Source organism: Semicossyphus pulcher, unplaced genomic scaffold, assembly GCF_022749685.1.
Source record: "Semicossyphus pulcher isolate SPU_LCO1_2020_fin unplaced genomic scaffold, fSemPul1.0.p SCAF_20, whole genome shotgun sequence".
Lineage (NCBI taxonomy): Eukaryota > Metazoa > Chordata > Actinopteri > Labriformes > Labridae > Semicossyphus > Semicossyphus pulcher.
The window spans coordinates 12,515,775-12,536,875 of record NW_027211694.1 but is presented as its reverse complement, the minus strand read 5'-3'; the positions used below and the strand labels follow the sequence as shown (position 1 = coordinate 12,536,875).

Here is a 21,101-nt window from a genome sequence, read left to right as displayed (position 1 = left end):
CAGGTGACTGACTGACTGGCCGTCTCTAACAGTCCTTGCACTGATTCCAGAAGTTCAACCATCTACCATCTGAGTGCAAACAGAGTGCAGCTGTCATTTAGGCAATAAATGTCCAGCAGATTTATCGTCCCTAAACATTAACATTGAATCGCGGCTGTCAGCATGTATGTCATTGAGCCTTGATGCGGAGGTGGTGCGGCTGACAAGCTAGCAGGAAGGGAGAGAAGAAAGGATGAAAGGATTGAGAGAGGGTATGAGGGAGGCCCTCAAGGCCCCATAACAAGTTCTTGAGAGTTGAGCTGGTGAAACTTTGTGCCGGCGTTATCTTGTTAAGTGCAGGAGTCATTGAAGGACACCAGACAATTGATTGAACAGAGTTGACTTCAGCACAATTTCCTGCTCGTGGCGACATGAATCAACCAGACCATGGATCCCTATATTCTGCAGCTTAACTACCTCTCAGGTCTCCCACTGTGACAAATGGCTTCTGTCTCTTCTAATGTAATATTTGTTTCTACTTCTGAGAGCCTCTCGGCTACTCCGTGGCGAGTCTGTCTGCCGACTGCTTCATTGTGTTAGCTGACTTTATTCCCCATCCGACTGTCAATTGGTGGACCGTCTGAGTGTTCTCGTCTGTCTGTCTTTTGTCTCATTGCCTGCGTGGTTCTTTTTTTCTCCCTCAAGCTCTTTCTACTGCTCCCTCGTCAACCCCTTTCTCCATCTCGCACTCACCATTCCTCTGCCTCCCTTGTGCTATCTCTCTGCCTCTCCTTCCCGTCCTACTCCCTCTTTCTCTCTCTCTCGCTCTCCACCTCCCTCCTCCCTTCCTGCTCTCTCTCCACTTTACCACCACGTCTTTGCTCCAGATGCTAGCTGTCTCAGCTCTGTGGGCCGAGTCTCAGTGATGGGCCCCTCCAGGAATTCAAAGCACCATTCTGGCATTTTCTTCCAAGCAATTGCTTTTTGCAGTAATAAAGGGGAAGTAGCTTTAGCATCTCCCTCTGAATGGGCTTACTGGCCCTAGGCAAAACAAGTACAAGTGCACATCTATGAATCCTCTTGAGGCAAGAGCACACCGCAGACTCTGTCCGGATTCCGACCCAATTAGGCCATCTCACAGAATTTTCAGCATTGCTTTCAAAAAGTTAACATTAATCACTTTTTCAAAGGCCCAAACTGCACCTTCATAATCTTATATTCTGTTTTTGTGCTTTGAAATTAGAAAAAGAAACCTGAGCTGGACAAGTGAAAACAGAAATGTGCCTGCAAACATGACAACAAAGCAGTCAGAAACAAACAATGCCTCTCTTTGACTGTAACCTGTTGAGACTCCCAGTCAGAACACCGCGTGCAAAATGATGTGTAAATATTATAAATGCAGTTTTAATGGTAATTAAAGTCACATTGACAACAAATTAATGCACGATGGGAAACGCAACATTTAAGGTGCAATTAGCCATGGAGGCAGCTACGGTGATACTGTGCCTTACTGCAAACTCCAAACACTTCACAATTTGTTTTCACATTAAGTAAATGTCACGGCATATTAGCATGCTATTATGGCATCCATGTTCTTTTAAACAGCCGAGGCTGGTTACAAAGGTGGAAGTACAACTTAAAAGCCAGGAACAGAGAGGGAAAGAAAAACGGCGGAGAAGTGGGTGATGAAGATGAGGAATCAGTGAGACAGAGAAACAGCAACTTTTACTGCATCTTAGTGAAAACAAGTGCACCAACTGTTGTAGCTGTTAACTGTTCTGAGGCTATGGAGCAGCTGTTTCACTATATAGAAGACAATATGACAGCAAAACACAGGCATGATGCTGACTTTACATAAAGAAAAATAGCCTGTATAACCGAAGAATCACTGTGTCTGAACGCCTGGCCACTACGTATGTGCTCTTTGTCACAAGAGGGGCATTACATCGTTCTTTTATTAAGCAATTTTTCCTTGTTTGTCCACCTAAATCAATAGTTTTAACAAGAGGCCGGCACACACACGCACACACACACACAGCGGTAACACTGAAACAAGAAGCACAGGGGCTGTAATTGATTGCATACCTGCATATAAAAGCGTTAGGTGTATTAGGCTTGTCAAGTAAAAGGCCAGGCTTCATCGATTCACTAAAAGGCCGCAGAGAACAATTGCAAATGTAATTTCTAAATAATTCTCTTTGACTTCTATGTTTTGACGTAAATCTAGAGCGTTACTTTGCAGTTTTTAAGGGAACGCGCAGCAGCTTTTTATCTCTAGTCTAGCTGCAGTCGATATTTGAGTTTGACTAAGAGCTTACAGCCATGCTAGCGGCTCTGCAAGGCTGTATTTAGGCACAATACTGATTTGAGTTGAAGGCAATCATTAGCATGCTACTCTGCCTTGTCAGTGGGTATTTGGGTTACCATGTTCATCAACTTAGTTTATTCTGCTATCATCAGGTTTTTGGTACATTAACAACACATGTTGAAATAGAATGTATTCTATTAATGATAATGATTAATGATAATCTCGAAGATCTATGTTTCATTCTCCTTGGCCACACCTATGGCAACAAACCGTAATTGCTGGAGCACACTTGCCAGATATCCAGACAGTGCTGCGTGTGTGACGTCAGCGGTTGGCTCCGGTTGAAACTCTTGATTTTCCTCGCTGGCGGTTGCTTTCCTCACAGTCATCTGAGAGTTGAATTTCTTTTTCTTGGGATTTTCATTTTTTAAGTTGTATCTGTAGTCATGTATCTTTTCTTTGTTTGTTCAGCCATAGTAGATTACTGTTTACCTCCAACACTTGGAAAAACAGCCGCTTTATGTCGCATTAGCTCCGCCTACCCTCTCCGGCAGACCAACCACTGCTGGGTGATGGAAAACGCGTCACTAAGAGATTATTACTTTAAAAGAACAAATCTCTAACTATTAGCAGCTGGTGCCTGCTTACACTACACAGTTAGCTTAGCAGCAACACACAGTATGTTATTTCCTCCTTAATTGCTGGTTAAAAGACAATGAAAGCCACAGAAACAATTGTCTGACAACTCTGTTGTAAACAACAGCCTGCTGAGCTACTGACCCAATACTGTATATAGCGCTTGTTCAGGCTGTTATGTACCCAAATTTCAGCTCAAAATGTAAACAGCATTCACTTGCTGATGTACACACTGAAGTGTATGTGAATGGTGATTAAACCACTTAGAAAACATATAATTTTACAAAAATCTCACCATCTAAAAAGTGAGTGTTATAAAAAAAGACCTGCTGGTGGTAATAGAGGAAAAAGCAGTTGATAACTAACGTAAGTTGGACGTGTCCTCTGGGTACAATTAATGTCTGTTCAATATTCCATGACAACCCATCTGTAATGGTAGATATTTCAGTTAGCAAACTCTTTATGCAGTTTAACAGATGTTCATTGTAAAAAAAAAAATTTAATGTTTTTCAGAATAGAAGCAATTTACTTGCCATCCTAAGAATTATGTCACTATAAAATAAAATGACACAAAGAAAAATGAGCCATGGTTTTTGTATTTGCCTTTCAACAGTTCAGAATGAGCGAACATAAATACATTTGTTAAAATTACTGGAAGATAGATGCCCTTTGCCTCACAGAGAGGGCCTGGGGCAGTTACCTTATGCCTGAAAATCCCGATCAAAACACATTACTTTAATTCTTAAATGTTCTCTTCACTCAACACCAGACAACAGACAGCAGCAACAAGTTGACTGGAGTGCAGGCTGCACAGAAAGCAAACCGCCTGTGGCTACACTCCCATCTCCCATTTAATGTCAATAGGTCCCAGCACACTGGAAAAGATCCCATCACTGCTTAATAATTAATATCTCACAAAATTCTTAATATTCCTTCCTTGTCCTACCAAACTCCACATAGTCAATTTGTGGCACGCTCATTAGGTGATAATAGCTAAGCCCCCTCCGATCCCCCCGCCCAGATGACATTCATCATAATCTTAAATTTTGCAAAGCTGTCTTCTAAAATGCTGTTAAAATATGTATGCACACTCAGGCCCCATTTCCGGGGGTCCGTAATGCGCCTCTTTGCTTTCCTTGTGGAAAACTCAACAAGTTGACTCCCTTTATGAATTTACGTCCTGGGGCCATCGGCAGCCCTTTCTGACAGTGGCGTTCCTCTCTGTCTTCCTCCCTGCTGAGGAAGAGGCTCGAGGCTATGCTGAAAATAAGATAAGATATTCAAATATGTCCACGCGCTCACCCACAAGTTCTTGCGTTTTTTGAGGTCAGCTGAGTCCCATTTCGTCGGCCGGTGAGTCAGACATCTCCAAAAGTGTGTCTTCCTGTATGTGTGTGTGTGTTTACATGAACTGATAAGACCCTCATCGTATCACCACCTACGTGTGAGCGTGTGTTTTGAGCTCCTCGGGTGACAAGGTGACATGCCTGGGCACGTCGCACCATCTTTTCTCCGCGGATACCCGCAAGCCGCTGTTCTCAGCACAGTCAACAATCCATCGATTCAGCCGCGGAACAACGACGAGTCATAAACAAACAGGCAGAATGAAACACAGGAGGTCGCGCTGCGAGAGAGGGTGATCTGATGGGAACGGCTTTGAGCAGCAACAGAGAGCTTTTGCCCTGACAGCAGCGGAATGTGTGTTCATGCATGTGAATGCCTGACCTTTCTGCATTCTTAAAATCTGTATCCTTGCAGGGTGATGTTCACGTATGTGCAAGTAGCTCATTGGTGTTTGCATTTTTCTGCATCAACCTGAATAACTGCTTTTACCGCACATGCGTGTGCATCAGTGTGACCTATGTGTCTGCTTTGATGTTATTTTCATTAATATCTCTAATGTATGTGTTTGCCCTTGAGTGCTTAGATCTGTCTGTGCATGTAGGAGAACACAGGATTACATTGAGGGCTCAAATGAATCAGTAATCACAACATTTTAAACACAGAGGATGCTTTAAGAAAGTAGCGTTTATCCTTTCTATCTCTTCATCACTTTCTCCACCTCTTTCTCCCCTTTTCCCTGACTGCTCGCTACTCTATCTTCCTTCATCTCCTCCGCCTTCCCTCCGCTTGCAGATCGGACAAGGACCACAGCAGTGGCTACATTCCTTAGCTCTCCCAAGCTCAGATTAGCATACTGATTAGCTAGCCTTGTGGCTCTCTCCTCCCTCAAGCTCACATGCGGGGCTACAGCCTTGTGAATACATAAAAGCACCATCTGCAAACATGGCTGAGAGCTTCCAGAGGAGGGAGCTGCTGCACACATTAGAATGCTTTTCTTTTTCCTTTTTAATGTGATGAGAGGGTACTGAAGCATTCTCATGTGATTAGATTTCAACACGGTATGAGCAGTTCAGTGTTGAGCTGTTGCCATTTTATTTTTGCGCGTTCCTCTCTCTGTACATTTCCTTCTTCTGATTCTTTGCAGTTTCTTTACCGCTCCCTCTCCACGATGCCTCCTTTTTCACCCTCTGCAGGGCTTCTCTTTCCTTTACTTATCTCATCTCTCTTTCTATCTTCCCCTCTGTATTATCTTCTCCTCTCCTTTTTCTCAGCTCCTCCCTTCCACCTCTCCTTTCTTCTCCCTTTCTTTCTCCCACGCCTCTATTGAGGCATTAGTGGGGGATATCAAACCATCTCCTGCTCTCACCTCTTGTAATGCCTCTACCGCCATCACATTACTCTCTCTCTCTCTCCTCTTCGATCTCTCCCTCTCAGAAGGGCCCGAGTGAGGACGGCAGATTGTGTGGAGTTGGATGTTGATTCTAGGTGACAGGCACCATATTAGTCATAGCCATAATCACAGAGCAGCCACCACTCACACACACACACACACACACACACACACTGCTCCAAAACACAGTAGCACTGCAAAGAAGAACTGCTCTTTTTTCATACAGTAGCTTTATGTTTCACACAATGCGTATATAAATGGACTGTACTTGTATAGCGCTTTTCTAGTCTTTCCATGAGTCCATTCAAAGCTGCTATTACACATGTCACATTCACCCATTCACAAACACATTCATACACTGATGGCAAAGGCTGCTACGTAAAGTGCCCAACTGCCAATCAGTCTATGCAGTGCAATTTGGGGACACTTCGACATGTAGCCTGAGGGAGCTGGAAATCGAACCTCCGACCTTCTGATTGAAAGATGACCGACTCTACCACTGAGCCACAGCCGTGTAGATTTCTGCATTAAAAATGAGGCCTTTCTAGTCTTACCACTGTTACCAAACTCTTTTACACTACATGTCAACATTCATGCAACTACACACATTCACACACTTATGATGATGCTCAATCTTCTGTAAATAAATTCACACACATTTACACACCTTCTTTACACAGGCCTTTTGGAGCAGTTGTCTTGCCCGAGCATGTGACCTGGATGAGTGAGGGATTGAACCATCTTTCTATTTGTGGACATCCCACTCTGCCTCAGGAAAAAGTCACCCCAAATATGTACCGCATTATGTGCTTATAGCTCCAGTACACTAAAACAAATTCTGCATAAATACTGCAAACATGATTGATTGCCAACTCAATGGTCACTTTAGTGATAAAATAATATGATAAAATCATTTAAAAAATGATCATATAATGGAATGAAAAGCTGTGTGAAGATGAAACATAAAGGAAACATTTACTGCCCTGGACCATATGAAATTATATATATATGGGTTTGTTGGGCTAGTAAATATTTCACTGGCATTCACAGGCACTTTCCACCATTTTAAACATTTCCGGCATTATATCTTGACGCTTACGCTTGTGTTGTAAAATAAAAAAGAACCAGAGCAAGTCTAAAGGAGAAGAGAAAAGCAGACGTTCAGCAGCAGAACAGGAGCGAGAACAAGAGATGCAAAGAGAGGGGCGGGAAACTTGAGAGCATAGACCTCAGAATAACATGCAGTAACATGAAGTGGAAGCAGACCTTTCTAAGAAAATAGACCCTTGCATGATAGGATGTGAAAGAAATGGAAAAGAATGGAAGAGATTAAAAAGCAAGTGCCGCAGGGAGAAAGAAGAGACTAAAATGTGAGGAAACAGAAGGATAAAATGCAGATAAAGATGAAAAAAAACATTAGAAAAACACGAGAATTTGAGTAAAATGAACTGGAACTAGATCACACAGCACACTGGGGCATTGAAGGACACGAGAACAAAGTAGAGGTGAGTATGAGATAAATATAAAAAAGGACAAAATAGAAAGACAACACAAACGAGGAAGGTCAAACAGAATGGAAAAAGATGAGAAGAAAGACAAAGCTAAACGAGAAAGCAGAGAAATCTTTTGAGCTGCAAGTTGAAATGATTTATCATCCAAAAAGACCACACACTAAGACAAAAGAAAAAGCTAAAACAGAGAAAATAGAGGGGGAGAGGAGCCAAGAAGAAAAAGCAATACGGCTCTGGGGCTTCAGTTTAATATATAAATATCTGTTGTTCTGGACTGTTCGTTCATTTTTTTCTGCAATGTGATATTACTCTCCAAGAAAAAGAGTGATTCCAGCCGCAGTGTTGCACGGAAAGCATGTCAAGCTAAAGAGACTAAACCAGTCTTGGCAGTACTGGGTGAAGAGAAAGAAAACACAAGAAATCAAAGAATCACAATTGCTCAGATTATTAAGTTCCAGACGGGGTTAGGTGTTCCCGGGTAGAAGGTCGAGGTCCTTTGGGGGGGCTCAAAGACTGCTTACTGAAACAAGCATCCAAGCACCATTGATTGGACACAAGCAGGAGATCAATCGACATGGCCGAAGGCGCCATAAAAGAAGAAAAAGACCACCCTATCCAGAAGCTTTCCGGATAGGGTATAAACCAAGCCCCCCAACCCAAGCATTGATTAACCTGAGGCCTGTGTGATTACAAAGCAAACTCAATCTGCTATCACTGTAAAAAACAAAAGAAAGAGAAGAGAATGGGCCTCTGAGAGGGCTTTGAGCAAAACTCTGAATCTGGAAATGTCTCCAAAACACCAGCATAACTCATATTCTGGAAGACAGGATGATAATATTAATCATTAGCTCGGCGGCAAATGAAAGAGCTCCGGGTTTTTTTAATGGGCTTATCATGGCTGTTGCACATAGCCTCCGTTTTTTCACACACAGCAGACTGGAGCACAGTGTGCCAGCTGAATTTCTCCTCGTAAGTGAGTCAGATGCAGTTTAAGACAGAAAAAGCAAGCGAGAGAAAAAAGAAGGCGTGAGGGTGCCAAGGAAGAAGAGATGAAAAGACATCCTCGGCCAGAGAAGTGGCCTCAGAGAGAGAGAGAGTGGGCTGTTAGACCGGGTGTGTGTATGCTTGCATACATTTGCCCAGTAAGGTTACCCTCAGGCAGTAGCCTGAAGTCTTACTGTTTGTCCAACTAAACCGAGCTTATTGATAATTAAATAGCCTGTTTTTGCACTGCATGTCTCATGTAAATTCTTCTATGCTCCCTCTCCTCAGACGAGAGTTGAGTCCAGAGACAAAAGGATGGATGCATGACCGTTTGACCTCAAGAAGTCAGCCTGACAGTAAGACAGACTGAGGACAGAGATGTGTGTGTGCATGAGGGAGAGAAAGGCAGAGAGGATTTAAAGCAGTCACAGGAGACTTAACAAGGCCTCTGGGACACTTGAGTTTAACCTCCGGTTCGAAGAAAGTGTTTCCACCAGACACATTTTCCTCTTCTCTAAGCCCTCTCTCTGGGTATGTGTCTGCTCGTGCCTGTCTGTGTTTGCATGAGTGAGAGCAGGAAGAAAAAGATTAAGTGACAACGTGGGTTTTAGTGTTGGTGTGTGCACGTAGTTGTGAGTGCCATGCGCGCTTTTCAATAACTGTTAAGAATATGGAAACAAATTACGCGTTGGCAACTCGTGAGATCGATACGCTGAGAGCGTTTGTCAATACTAGTGCCATAATATTGTTGTCAAAGCATCCCCACATAACATGGTCACCCGCTGCGCACGAGCGTTTTTCTCAAACACATCCAACCACTTATGTGTGCGGTCAGAAATGTGCGCCGGGACTTACCGCAGTAGAGAACCAGCAGCGCCGTCAGAAGCACCACAGCCCAGAAAGTTGACGACATTCTCGGCCAGCCACTGGCATCTTTGCGTCTTGACAACCTTGACACTGAAGCCATTGAACAAACAGGGCACTTCCTCTCTGAAGAGAAAAAAGAAAAGGCAAAGATAGTCGGCTAATCTCACAATCCCGCTCGGCTTCTCTCAATGCTCATATCTCCGCGTGTAATCCCACAAAAAGACATGTCAAGATCGAGCAACTGATTGAAAAAGCAGTGATATGCGCCTTAGGTAGTCGGATTTCTGGTGCGCAAAAGAAAAGGTCACATCTTCCTCAAGAATCCCAGTTGGGAAATAACACAGTTTTCTTATATTCGTTAATACAAGTTGGTAAATGTCCCTTTAGTTGTCTCAAAGTGTGTTAACCTCAATTTCCGTCCTATATTTCAGAGAAAGGAAGCGCCGCGCGCTGGTGCCATAAGATTACGTTGAGTTAATGCTCAAAGTGTTCAATCATCTATACCGCAGCGTCGTAAAGCCTCCTTTCACCTGTGGTATGTTTCCTCGATTTTCTCCAGTCTTACCCCAATAGCATAGCCCAAAGACTGGCATGAAAAATACACCGGTCCGATAAAATCCTCGGAGTGAACGCCTGGATGGATGAAGGAGGGTCGGTCGTAAAAGAAAAAAAGTCCTTTAAGCTCTCGGTTTGGGCACGAGGTAGATGGAGATCACAGCATGCTTGCAGGAGGAAACGGAGGATGGAGAATGGATGGGTAGAGACGGAGAGACTGAGGGAGAAATGAGGGAAAGGGAAAGGAAAAGTGCGCACTGTGCGACTCCAAGTGATTTTGTGGAAAGTGAAACATTCAGATAATCGATATTACGTCGGCAATATGCCACTTGAGGTCGCGGTTTACAGTAATTTCGCAGCAGCTTCATGTTGTACACATAATAAATCGTTTTGCATCAATATATCAGCCTGAAACACTGCTTAAAATGTATGACCTGATATTGCATATATATTTATCGGTTTTATCAATATATATTTGCCCAAGAGCAAGTATTTCTTCAGAAATCCACATAATTAGTGTGCAGGGTGATTTGCAGGCTCGTTTCAGCCATTGTAGTGTAGGATTTATTAGATCTTTGCCTTTTAAGTCGCATAAATAACAATAAAGGTATAAAATATACCTATAGAATAACAGCTGAAAACACTTAATTCAGTGGATTTTATTTCTATCTTCAATTCACATATTATTGTTTAAACTTCCATAGAAAATATTGCTCTTTCTATTCCTGGAAGATAAGAAATACTTCGTTTAAAGTGCTGTTTATTGAAATACAATATTTCAATTATACTGTTATAGTATAGATAGATACTTTCATTTTCATATATCTTCTTCACTACATTTCAGAAGGGAATTTATATTTCTTGTATGACTTTAAGTCATTACTCTCTCAACATACCTTTTTCATACTTTTGCATAGAGCAGTCAATGTTGTCATAATAACAATGTCAAAACAAGTGTATAAGGGAATGCTCCCATTACCCCATTTTGCATCTGTTTCCAGGGAAAACGCCCTAAAAACCCACGCTGCACTTTCAGCACAGCCAATAACTGCAGCCAGACACAACAAGCAAAGATAATGAATATAGTAGAGCACTCAGCTGCGAAAAAAGCATAAATATCCCCAAAAAGTTGGTGGAGACAGAGAGTAGAGCTAAAAGAGATTGGGCATTTGGGCTACATTCACAGGTTTGCCAGAAACAACACTGCAAATAATGCCCGTTGTGTAATTAAGTAAATGTTTGCATAACATTTTCTAAATTAACTTAAAAAATGATATGGCCAGTGTTGAGCTCTGCTACCCCCAAGTGGGCAAAAAACAAAAGATTGCAGGTTTAAATAAGTTTTACTTTACTTGTACTTATAATTATTCTTACTTGTATGGAGCACATTGACATTGCACCAATGATAATCCCTAAAGTATCAGAATCCTTCTATCTGCACTGCTTTAGGAACAGAAATAGAGCCCTGTATGTGTCTGTTTTACTGACAGCACAATAGGAAGTTGGTACCACGGACAGCGGCAGTGACTAAGAGCCTAATAGACAGTGCAGTGAGCGATATATTTTCAGCACCATGGACAACGCCAGTCACAGCCCATATGGGGAGTACAAAAGAGATTTGGTACCACAGACAGCACCAGTGCCTGATCCCCAGCACCATGGACAGCGCCACTTTGAGCTCTACACTCTGGCTGCTCCTGTCAAGCTGGAGCTGGCTCTGTATGCTGGCAGTGAGACTCTGGAGGCCTCTGTGCATTCACCTCAACACACCCTGCCATGCATACTAAACCCAAAGCCTTTGCCCACACTATTTTGTGGTCCTTGGGGAACAAATAAGCATGAATAGCTCGATATTCAAGCCAGAAATTTTGCTCTTCTACTTTGGAGTTAACATCGATGGTCTGTCAGCTGGGCTATCTATTCCAACAAGTTCCTTTATAGAGATTCCAAGTCATCCCTGCTTAGCCTTGCTGTGCAATGTGCACTAGACTGGAGCTCTTGTAAATGACACTATAAACCACAGTTGGTGTAATAAAATAGTTAATTGCTGTATTTGTCCCAGTCAGTCCTTGAAACACTCTCAATCTGTATGTATTTGCTCTTTTCAGAACTTATGTTAGTAACACTGTAAAGAGTGGATTTTTTTTTCACAAAATCATCTATACCTCCTGTTGTCCTCTCTCTCCTTCTCATTTCACGTCTGCTCGCCATTTACAGCTTTAAGCTTAAAGGCAATGGACTCAATGTAGACAGTCAATTACAGCCGTGGTTGGAAAGAATTGGCATGTTGCATCGTAACTTTGCAGGGTGTTGTGTCACAGACTGTGGAACTAACTGTGCAGCAAAGCTAAGCTTTCTTTGCACACACACAGAAACACACACACACAAACCTACACATCAGACACATTCTCACAATGCAAATTATGCAATTAAGCCCATATACATGGTTTTTCTCAGTCTTTCTCTGGCACACATTCACACTAACAAAAGCAACCATTTGCTTTCAGTTGGGATATAATAGAGGAGCGTTGGCCTACATATGTTACCCCCTCCTTCACTTTTACATAACATTTCTAAAACTCCAAACAGAATAAAGCACACAAGGCATGGAAACACTGACTCGGATATTGCTATTTTGGAGTATCGTACCCCTTCAAAGTCTTCAAAGTTGAACAAAAAGATACAGGCTGCCGCACTTTTTTTTGGCTATGAACCATGATAAAATATTATCTTATTCCCTCTCAACTTGAATCAACATTGTTGCCTTGGCTCTATTGACTCTCTGTGCTCACTGGTGCTTAGCGCTGGGGTCTGGCTTCTGTTTGAGTTCTAATGGATATGTCAGATAACTGTGGAGTTTAAATAGTGTTTTAGAATGTCAATGAAGTTTTAAGTGAAACATCAACAAGCTGCTGCTACATGCAGCAGCTCTGAAAATTCAGGTAAACATATTCCTATGGTAGAAATATGATCCTTAATCTAAGCAGCGAGCTCAGGAACGCAGCTGAGTCTAAAAAAAACGGAAGCTGTAAAGGAAGCAGTGAATGATACGTGTGACTAATGCAGGACAGACTGATAAGCAAGAAATAAAGGGAGCTCTGTTGTTGTTGTTTGAAAAGATAAGGCTTCCAAAGGCAAACTTCAAGCTTGAATAAAGTAACAGTGCTTTTAAAGCCATGCAACAGCACAACAAATTAAGTCAACAGATGGTATTTCATAAAAAATAATGGGAGGAAAAAAATCTGAACAACCATAGAAATTTGAAATGATTCTAGTCTGATAAGGAATGTTCCAGAAAGAGCATAACATTGATGAAGAAGATAAAAACAGAACAAAACAGGATGTACAGTTTGTAAGATTCCTTTAAGGCGAAATCCCAAGTGAGTCAAAGATTTGTATATACAGCACACCCTGTGAATCTATACAGTGTAAGTAGTTTGGAATTAGCAAAGGAAATAAAAGTGAACAGGAACAGGTAACTTAAACAATAACTATTTATACATATTTATATATACATATATATTTGTTGAAAACCAATCTTTGGCCACATTCTTGCTCAGAGTAACACACGTTCACTTTGAATGTAAACCAGTTCCTTGTAACGTGGAGTCCTAAAGTGTAAATTTAAACTATAAATACCAGTAGTTTTTTGAGTTCTCTACTTGTTGTCTGGCATCCAGCTCCAGCCAAGAAGTAAAAAAAGACAACTTGTTTTTCCTCTTCAGATATTCAGTGTGTTAATGAGTGAGCCTCAGAAGTCCTGATGGGACTATTTGTTTTGACTCTTTCCTTTCTTTATGAAAGGCTAAGCTAACCAGCCGTGGTCTGTACCAATACCCACTGTGTATATATAATTACAGACCTTATTTCCTGCTGTTCTTTTCATTCCTGTCTTTATTAGGCTCTCCAAGGTTAGCATATTTTGAGTCACCCTGTGTTTATATCTTTTTCTGTGGCCTTAATTGGTCACAGTGGACACAGCACAACTCAGCCACCATGTGGGTATGATGTCAGCTGGACTGTCCTAAAGTATGGCAACGGTCGAGAAATGTTAATCCTTTTGGATTATTTGGGTGAACTGCTGACTATTCCTCTTCCCACCATCAGGACAAACATTAAATTTGGTAAGGCTAAATGTTCAGTTTAATGTTTTCTCCCTCCAACACTCTCATACTGTGCTTGTAATGAACCTTGCACCAGCCTCTCAGGGACACAAGTCCCTGAAAATATTACATATCCGACTTCTTCTTCATCTTGAACTCAAACTCCCATTCACATGTCTTTCTCTCCCATCGAGAGCCTCCTGCTGAAGCTCTGTAATTGATATTTAGCAGTAGTCACCTCCATCATGTTGTTGATTTTGCAAGGATTTAACAAGTCAGTGGAACTAAAGGCAAAGGGTAGGTGTTGCAGCAAGAACTTTACAAATTTGCTGCAGAACCATAGAGTGAAACTGATCCCCTGGGTATATATAAAGTTTTAATTTAAAAATAATTTCATTCGTATTTGCTAAAACATATATGCACACAATAGCTAAGCCACTGCATTTATTTGATCAATTATTTGATATGGGTGATGCACTTGTAACACTGGATGTTTGATGACCATTTTTACATTAGACAGGTTTCTATGAAATAGTGTGTGTAAACCTATCGTCAAGGTGTTGTCAGTGTTTAAAATGCCGTACTATATACTACGTACTATATACTACGTACTATATACTGCATTCTGCGTTCGGTGGTATTATGTAGCATAGAGGAGCTTTTCAAATTCATTTTGCAGTATGCTACGCCAGGCGGAAGTAAACAATAACCCCGCTTCTTTAGCTAAAGCGCCCCCTTCTGCTAGAATGCTGCTGCTGTCCGTCATTTCAACTGCTGCTGTGACGTTCCAGCGCTTGCATTGTGGGATACAGTAGGCGAGGTAGACTGGTCCGATGCATACAGGAGATTTTTCCGAATCAGTACGACATCCGGGCATTTTTGGCATACTGCACATTTTGCTTGTGTTTGCATACTACATACTACATTTTGGCCAAATCAGCACGTACTGCTGGTATGGCATTTCGAACACAGCACCTGTCTGTAGTGCTGCAACTGCTGGTTAGTGGGCCATAGGCTCAATCACCACTGTGTTATCTCATTCGACGATAGATGTAGATAGTGGCTAAACAGATATTTATTTAAATGAAAATCTTCAAGATTATTACTTTAAAATACGGAACATTGTTAAATGTTGGTCTAATAATAATATATATTTGGGGGTCTGTAGCTGTTGTTTTATTTTACAAAATGCTAAACCTGTATCTGACCTCTTGCCTGGCTCATCATCTTTACTTAGCTTGACTTACTAATCCTGTCATCACAGATGCTTCTTCAGAAAGCATATTTGCTCATTTACCTCCAAATGAAAAATGCATGACAATGAGCAGCAGGGTTACTGTGGTCAGTGGGTCGTGTTTCTACAAGGTGTTCAAACAAGGAAGAATTCATGAGCTCTGGTGGGACAGAAGGCATTTATCTACTGAGGCACAATTTTGTTTGTACGTTGGTGACACGAGCATCCGAAAGAATAATGTCATTTCAAATATCAGAAGGCAATTTGTTGCCAAAACTCTCCGTTGGTAAGCACTGGATTTTCTCTTTCTTTTGCACAAAGATGAATTAGGGCTGACATGTTAAATAACATATCACCTAGCATTAGCCCAGCAGCAGCCATTGCATCAGTAATAGAAAAGCTGATGGGGAGCTTCTTCTGCTCTCTGCATTGCACTGAGCTTCTCAGTGTGGGAGCATCTGAGGCCTGACCTTTCTCTGTGCTTCTTCCCTTTGATCCGTCCAGACACAAGCTACTTCTTCTTTATTGGGCCACCGAGGAAAGCTTTGAACTTGAACTTGCCGCTCAGTGATTTAAGAGAACAAAGTCTTCTCATTGGTGCCACAGCAGGCTCTCTCTTACAGTCATGGATTAAGAGAGAGAGGAAGCGGAGAAGCCGGCTTTCTGTATATCTGGGAGACAGTGCTTCACCACAGAGAGGAAGGGAGAAAGAGATCTCAGACTTCATACTGCAGCTGAACACCAAGTTAATTGCTGTGCTGATAACACGTCAGCATAAAAGTAATATTTCCAATTGTGGCCCACGGCAACGTTATCTTCTAATTTTGGCTTTCAAGGAAAATATTATCAGGGTCACATAACAGCTTCAGATAAATATGTCATTGGCTTTTTTTGCCAACAAGCTGAGCTGTTTGTTCAAATGGAACAAGTGAAATTACACATCAAGTATCACAACTTCAGTTTTGCTCTCCATTCACTATGATGCAAATTTCTTCCTTTAACAAGAGCCTACAGCTACAACTGCAGCTCACTGAGGCTGTAGAGCAGTTCTTGAGTTAAATTATTCTTGTCAGCATGCTATCTTGCGCACATAGAATACTTACATTCCAGTGTGGTTATATACTTCATGCTTTTAAACTGCAGTGTACCAAGGACAGGCTGAACAACACGTTTTAAGATTGGCAGGTTTGAGACGTCACAAACCTAAGGAGCCAATCCTGTTCATGGACAGGGGCTGAATTGAGAGCTCACTATTGCCCTAGATATGAAAGTCTATACCAAATTTCAGATGGTTGTGGACAAGTTTCAATCTCACGGTTTAGCATTGCAAGAACATTTATTTATTAATTGATTTATTCATTAATTTGTCTAATAAAAGAAGTAAGACAACAGAAATTCAAAAGCACCACATTTGGCTGTTCATGGTTTTCACTGGACAGAATGATATTTTAAATAATGTATCAAGAAACTACTTGTCAAGTGTGGAGTATATACAAGAAGGGAGCGAACCCAGATGCAGACAGTTATATTTTATTTATAACAAGAAATACAAAACAATGCAAAAATAAAAGGCTTACTTTTTAGAGTTCAGGGAATCCAAAAAATCCAACATGGGGTTCAACCAAAAATCCAAGGAGCCATGAGGAGAATCTGCAACTGTTCAGGTTAAAACTAAGTAAGTCCACAGGAGAAAACATGGCTAACTAGACGACGGGTTTCACCAAGAAAGCCAATGACAAACTGGCACAGAGACATGGGAAGACAAAGACTAAATACACTGGGGAGCTGAGGAAACAGACACAGGTGAGATAATAAAGGGGCAGGTGAAAACCATACGGGCGGGGCACATAATCAAACACAAAGGCAGGAAGTAGAACATCACAAGGGTGGGGAACAACAAAGTAAAACAGGAAATGCTTTCTAAACAATGAAATTAAATCAATACTAAACTAAACAACAACTCATTTTAAACTCTAAAGTTACAGTTTCTGGGCCACATAATTGTTTTACTTAAATGCCAGTAAAGGTGCAGTGAAGTAGCTGATAAATGCTCCAGATGTCCAACCCATCATTTATTTCTGGTGTCTCTGAGGCCATGTTGGATGTCAATATTCTACTTATTTCTGAGAAAAATATGTTTTTATGGTCTAATCTATCTCAGTGTTGACATATCAGATGGGAAAATATATTAAATCATCGATGAACTCTCCCATTACAATCAAAACTTCAGCCTCCTCTTCTGATATACGACTCATACTGTATGTGTGAAAAATAAGCTGGTGTCATATTTATGTTCGATTTATTACCGCATTGCCGTGTGATGCATGCAGATGACTCATGAGGCCAATGCCATAATTTAATTTTCCTAGTCGTTGCTCAATATCCCGCATCAATCTGTGAAAAATAAAGCATTTATTATTTTTGTCATATAATGCATCATTATGTTTATGAAGCATAATTTTGTCTACTCTTCAATCTAGTGTTAACATTTTCTGTCAGCTGGCCGTAACCCAAACAGCGCTGACAGAACATCCAGTAGTTAGATGATATGATGATAGGGTGTAATTATCCGCTCTGCTAATGGAGATGTGTGACTACAATCAAAGTATGTTCCATTCCAGGACCTTACGCTGACATCTCTGATTAACTGAGATCCCACAGGGAATGGGCACATAAAATAAATGCGTGTGCACGTGTGATGGTGTTCATATATCTCTCCCCACATGTGGAAAATTACCCATTTTTAATATTACAGATGATGATGCTGACAGTGATGATTACACGCGTGATATATCTTGACCCTTCATTGATTCATGATCTTCCATCCCCTGGGTTTAAGTTGACCAGGGTGCAGTAGCTGTTGAACTCTTTGCCACCTGGGTTCTCTTCTTGCAGCAAATTAACATTTCCACACAGCTATTTGACTAATGGAAGCAGAGCTAAGGGGTATATGCCGTCTAGCAGCAGGGGTGAATGCCGATCCCAGGTAAACAACATGGTGGGAACACAGTAACCCACCTGTTCCCCAGACCGATACCTCTGCTGTCATTTACAAATGGATAACAGGTGGATTTGCATGAGTTGCCTCCTGGCTTGGCACTTTGCCCAAATCCAAAGAAAAATTAAATAGAGAAGAAAACACCAACTCATTTGTAATTGAAATGAAGGGTATATTAGTTGAAAACACGACTCCATCCAAAGGTGAAAACAAATCTGCATACACGTTGGATTTCGTATAAATTTGAAAAAAAAAAAAAGTGACTGAGCTTTAGCGGTGCTGCTAGATGGATTTTGTTTCCTTAGGGCAGAGCCAGGCAAGCTGTTTCTCCCTGTTTTCAGTGTTTTGCTATGCAAAGCTAAATGCTTGCCATCATAGGCTTTAGGGCCTGAGCACCCATCGGCGGCAAAATCTACGGAGCCTAAGTAGTAGTAGTAGTAGTCATAGTATATTTGGCCATTTCCGCCCACCGCGATCGATTAACTAGTGGCACTAGGCAAACTCCCGGCACTCTTGCCCCTCCCCACATGTTTGTTCTGATAATGCTAGGAGGTTTCAGCCTACTGAAAGTCACACATGCTTTGCAAACTTGAAACAGAGAGAGATGCTCTTGCGTGTCTTACGTTGAAGACCCTTAGAAGAAGCTTCAATCGTTACAGTTACTATGAAGTGTAAAGTACTTCTCTCCACATGCTGTGAATGACACAAGCAGGAGCTGTTACCTGCAATCGGTTCGTCATAGTTTATATTAATAACATCTGTGTTCTCCCCGCGCCTATGCTTACCATTGAAGCTTCATATAATGGACGGAAGAGATCTTCTCATCTAATTATATTTTTGAAAATAACAATGTACTTTGTATATTGTACTTTTTCAATGAATTTTTTTCAATCCATACACCCAGGCCGAAAACAAAAATTACAGTTTGATAGTTCTGAATTTAATTTCTAAGTAATTTGAGTCTGTTCGCTGTAGTCCACATGTCAAAGTATCCTTGACTTGAATTGCTTCCAAAGGCCTACATTGCTGTGTGAGTGAATTAAATAAGAACAGGATTTGCAGGTTGGCACCACCAAAATGCAACTGGACTTTGTTGAAATTCTTAAATACGTTTCACCTCTCATCCGAAAGTCGTCTTCACGTCTAAACTGACTGGTGGACAGCACTATGAAATATAAGCCTCAGTAGGTTCAGTTGTTGTATGTCGGATGAGAGGTGAAACATCTTGTAGTTGGATTAAGCTTCAAATGACCATGACCTGGGTGACTGAGAACCTTCGCAGACTTGTATAGCAGCCCTGCCATCAGTGTGTGAATGTTTGTGTGAATGTATGGGGCATGTAAGCACTTTGAGTGGTTGGAAGTCAAAGGTGCAATATGAGTGCAATCCATTAACCATCTACTATCATTGAAGTCTTTATGCAAAGCTAAGGCTAACTGTAGCTTCACATTTAACAGAGAGACATTCTAATGGTATCAATCCACGTGTCTCACCATCGGCATGAAAGCAATGGCAGATGCAGAGTAATATTAGCCTGGTGTTACAGGGAAAGGTCTAACATCTAACCAACATTTCCTTGCCTTCTAGCTAACGTCCTCTCCCTGCAGTTCAGTGCTTGGTAGGTAACATACAGTCAGTTTGTAAAAGGTTGAATATTGTTGCTTGAAACAGGGTTGGTAGGAGAAAATAGACCCAACCATGTGTTTTATGACCAGAATTATAACGTGGGAGTTCAAGATTTTAATGATAATTGTCTGTCACTACAGGATGAGAAAATTGATTTTAATATTAACAATAACATTCTTGATAATTGTGCCCTAAACCAGTGGTTCCCAACCTTTTTTCCTTGGAGCCCCACCCCCCGCTTGTATCTGAGAAAGGCTGAGCCCCCCCTTGCCCGCACACACGTACACCAAAACAATAAAGTGATTCATTCCAAATCTTTATTGGCAAAAGAGCAACACCAACACCAATCAGCCTATAGTTCGCAGAGGTGTGGCCTACAAAGCAGCTACTATATTTGAATGAGGACCAAAAAGTTTTAATAGTTGAACAGACTTTTTATTATCATGTGAGTGCTTTTTTTAATGATTTTACACATGTGAAAATCTAATTTTGACAATCTCAGTGCAGACAAAGCCTTGCGCACCCCCAGCGATCTTTGGCACCCCAAGTTGGGAACCACTGCCCTAAACAATACAGTCTATTTGCAGCCAGTGGTAAAACAAAATAATCAGCTCATATACAGTTTAATAGTCAAGATTTACAGGTCTAAATATACCCAACATGCATCCAATGACTCCATCTATATTTGCTCTAGACTGTTAGTCTGTCACCTGCCTCTGACCCCTATCATGCCGGATTATAGATTATCACCACAGTGACAGGTTGCCCCAGATTTACACATGAAGCCCCCCTTTTTCGGTTTCTTCTGCCTTCTTCTGAAGATGACAAAAATACGTATTTCACGACATGGAAATGAACTGTATTTCCTTTTTTTCGTTGATCTTCACTTCTATGTACTGTATGGTATTTTAATCCTTCAGTTTGAATCACTTTGCTCCAACATTTCATATGTCTCTTTATAACTCCACCTCAAAAGGGTCCTCCTCAATCCCCGCTAAGTAGGATTTCACATTGCATCCATCGCAGCTGGGCGCTGCAGGTAGCCTATTTACACAGATTGTTCAAGAAATGTAATTGAATGGGTTGCTCTCAGAAATCATGTCGGGAATCATTTTGTGTTGCTTTGTTGTAAGTATCGCTCTATTCATGGCAGATGAAAAAGGTTTTATTATCCCATTATGGGGCCTATGTTGCAGTGACGTGATGGTTCCTCTCAATGCCATGTTTTATGGGAGGGGGGCTTTTAATAGGATCCCGACAATGACAATTATCTGCAGGCAATTCTCTTTCTTGTGAACGAGGTCCCATTAATTGCATTTACAGACTCTGAAATGAAGTATGGCGAATGCTTTAAGTCAACGACTCCCAAACTAATTTGCATGGTAATGAATATATATTTCTCTGGGAATCTGAAATTATCCCATATGAGCCTTTTGGAAGCTATGTGGTACTTGGAAGCAGAAGTCTGGGAATCGGGGGTGAGCATGAAGGAAGACTCTAATCAAAGCCATTGTGTGTACATTTCCTGTGGTTTAAATCTGCCAGGCACAGTCTCAAGCCTGTAAA

The 21,101-nt window shown here is 41.3% G+C and overlaps 1 protein-coding gene across 1 annotated transcript in view; it reads right to left on the bottom strand.

Annotated features, from left to right (window-relative positions):
- LOC138599714 (chemokine-like protein TAFA-5) overlaps positions 1-9,119 on the bottom strand; it is a 156,569-nt gene extending 147,450 nt beyond the window's left edge. The window contains exon 1 of the mRNA XM_069671469.1: positions 9,008-9,119. Within this exon, the coding sequence (XP_069527570.1) occupies positions 9,008-9,119 (112 nt within the window). The remainder of the gene's footprint in view (positions 1-9,007) is intronic.
- Between the last annotated feature and the right edge of the window lie 11,982 nt (positions 9,120-21,101).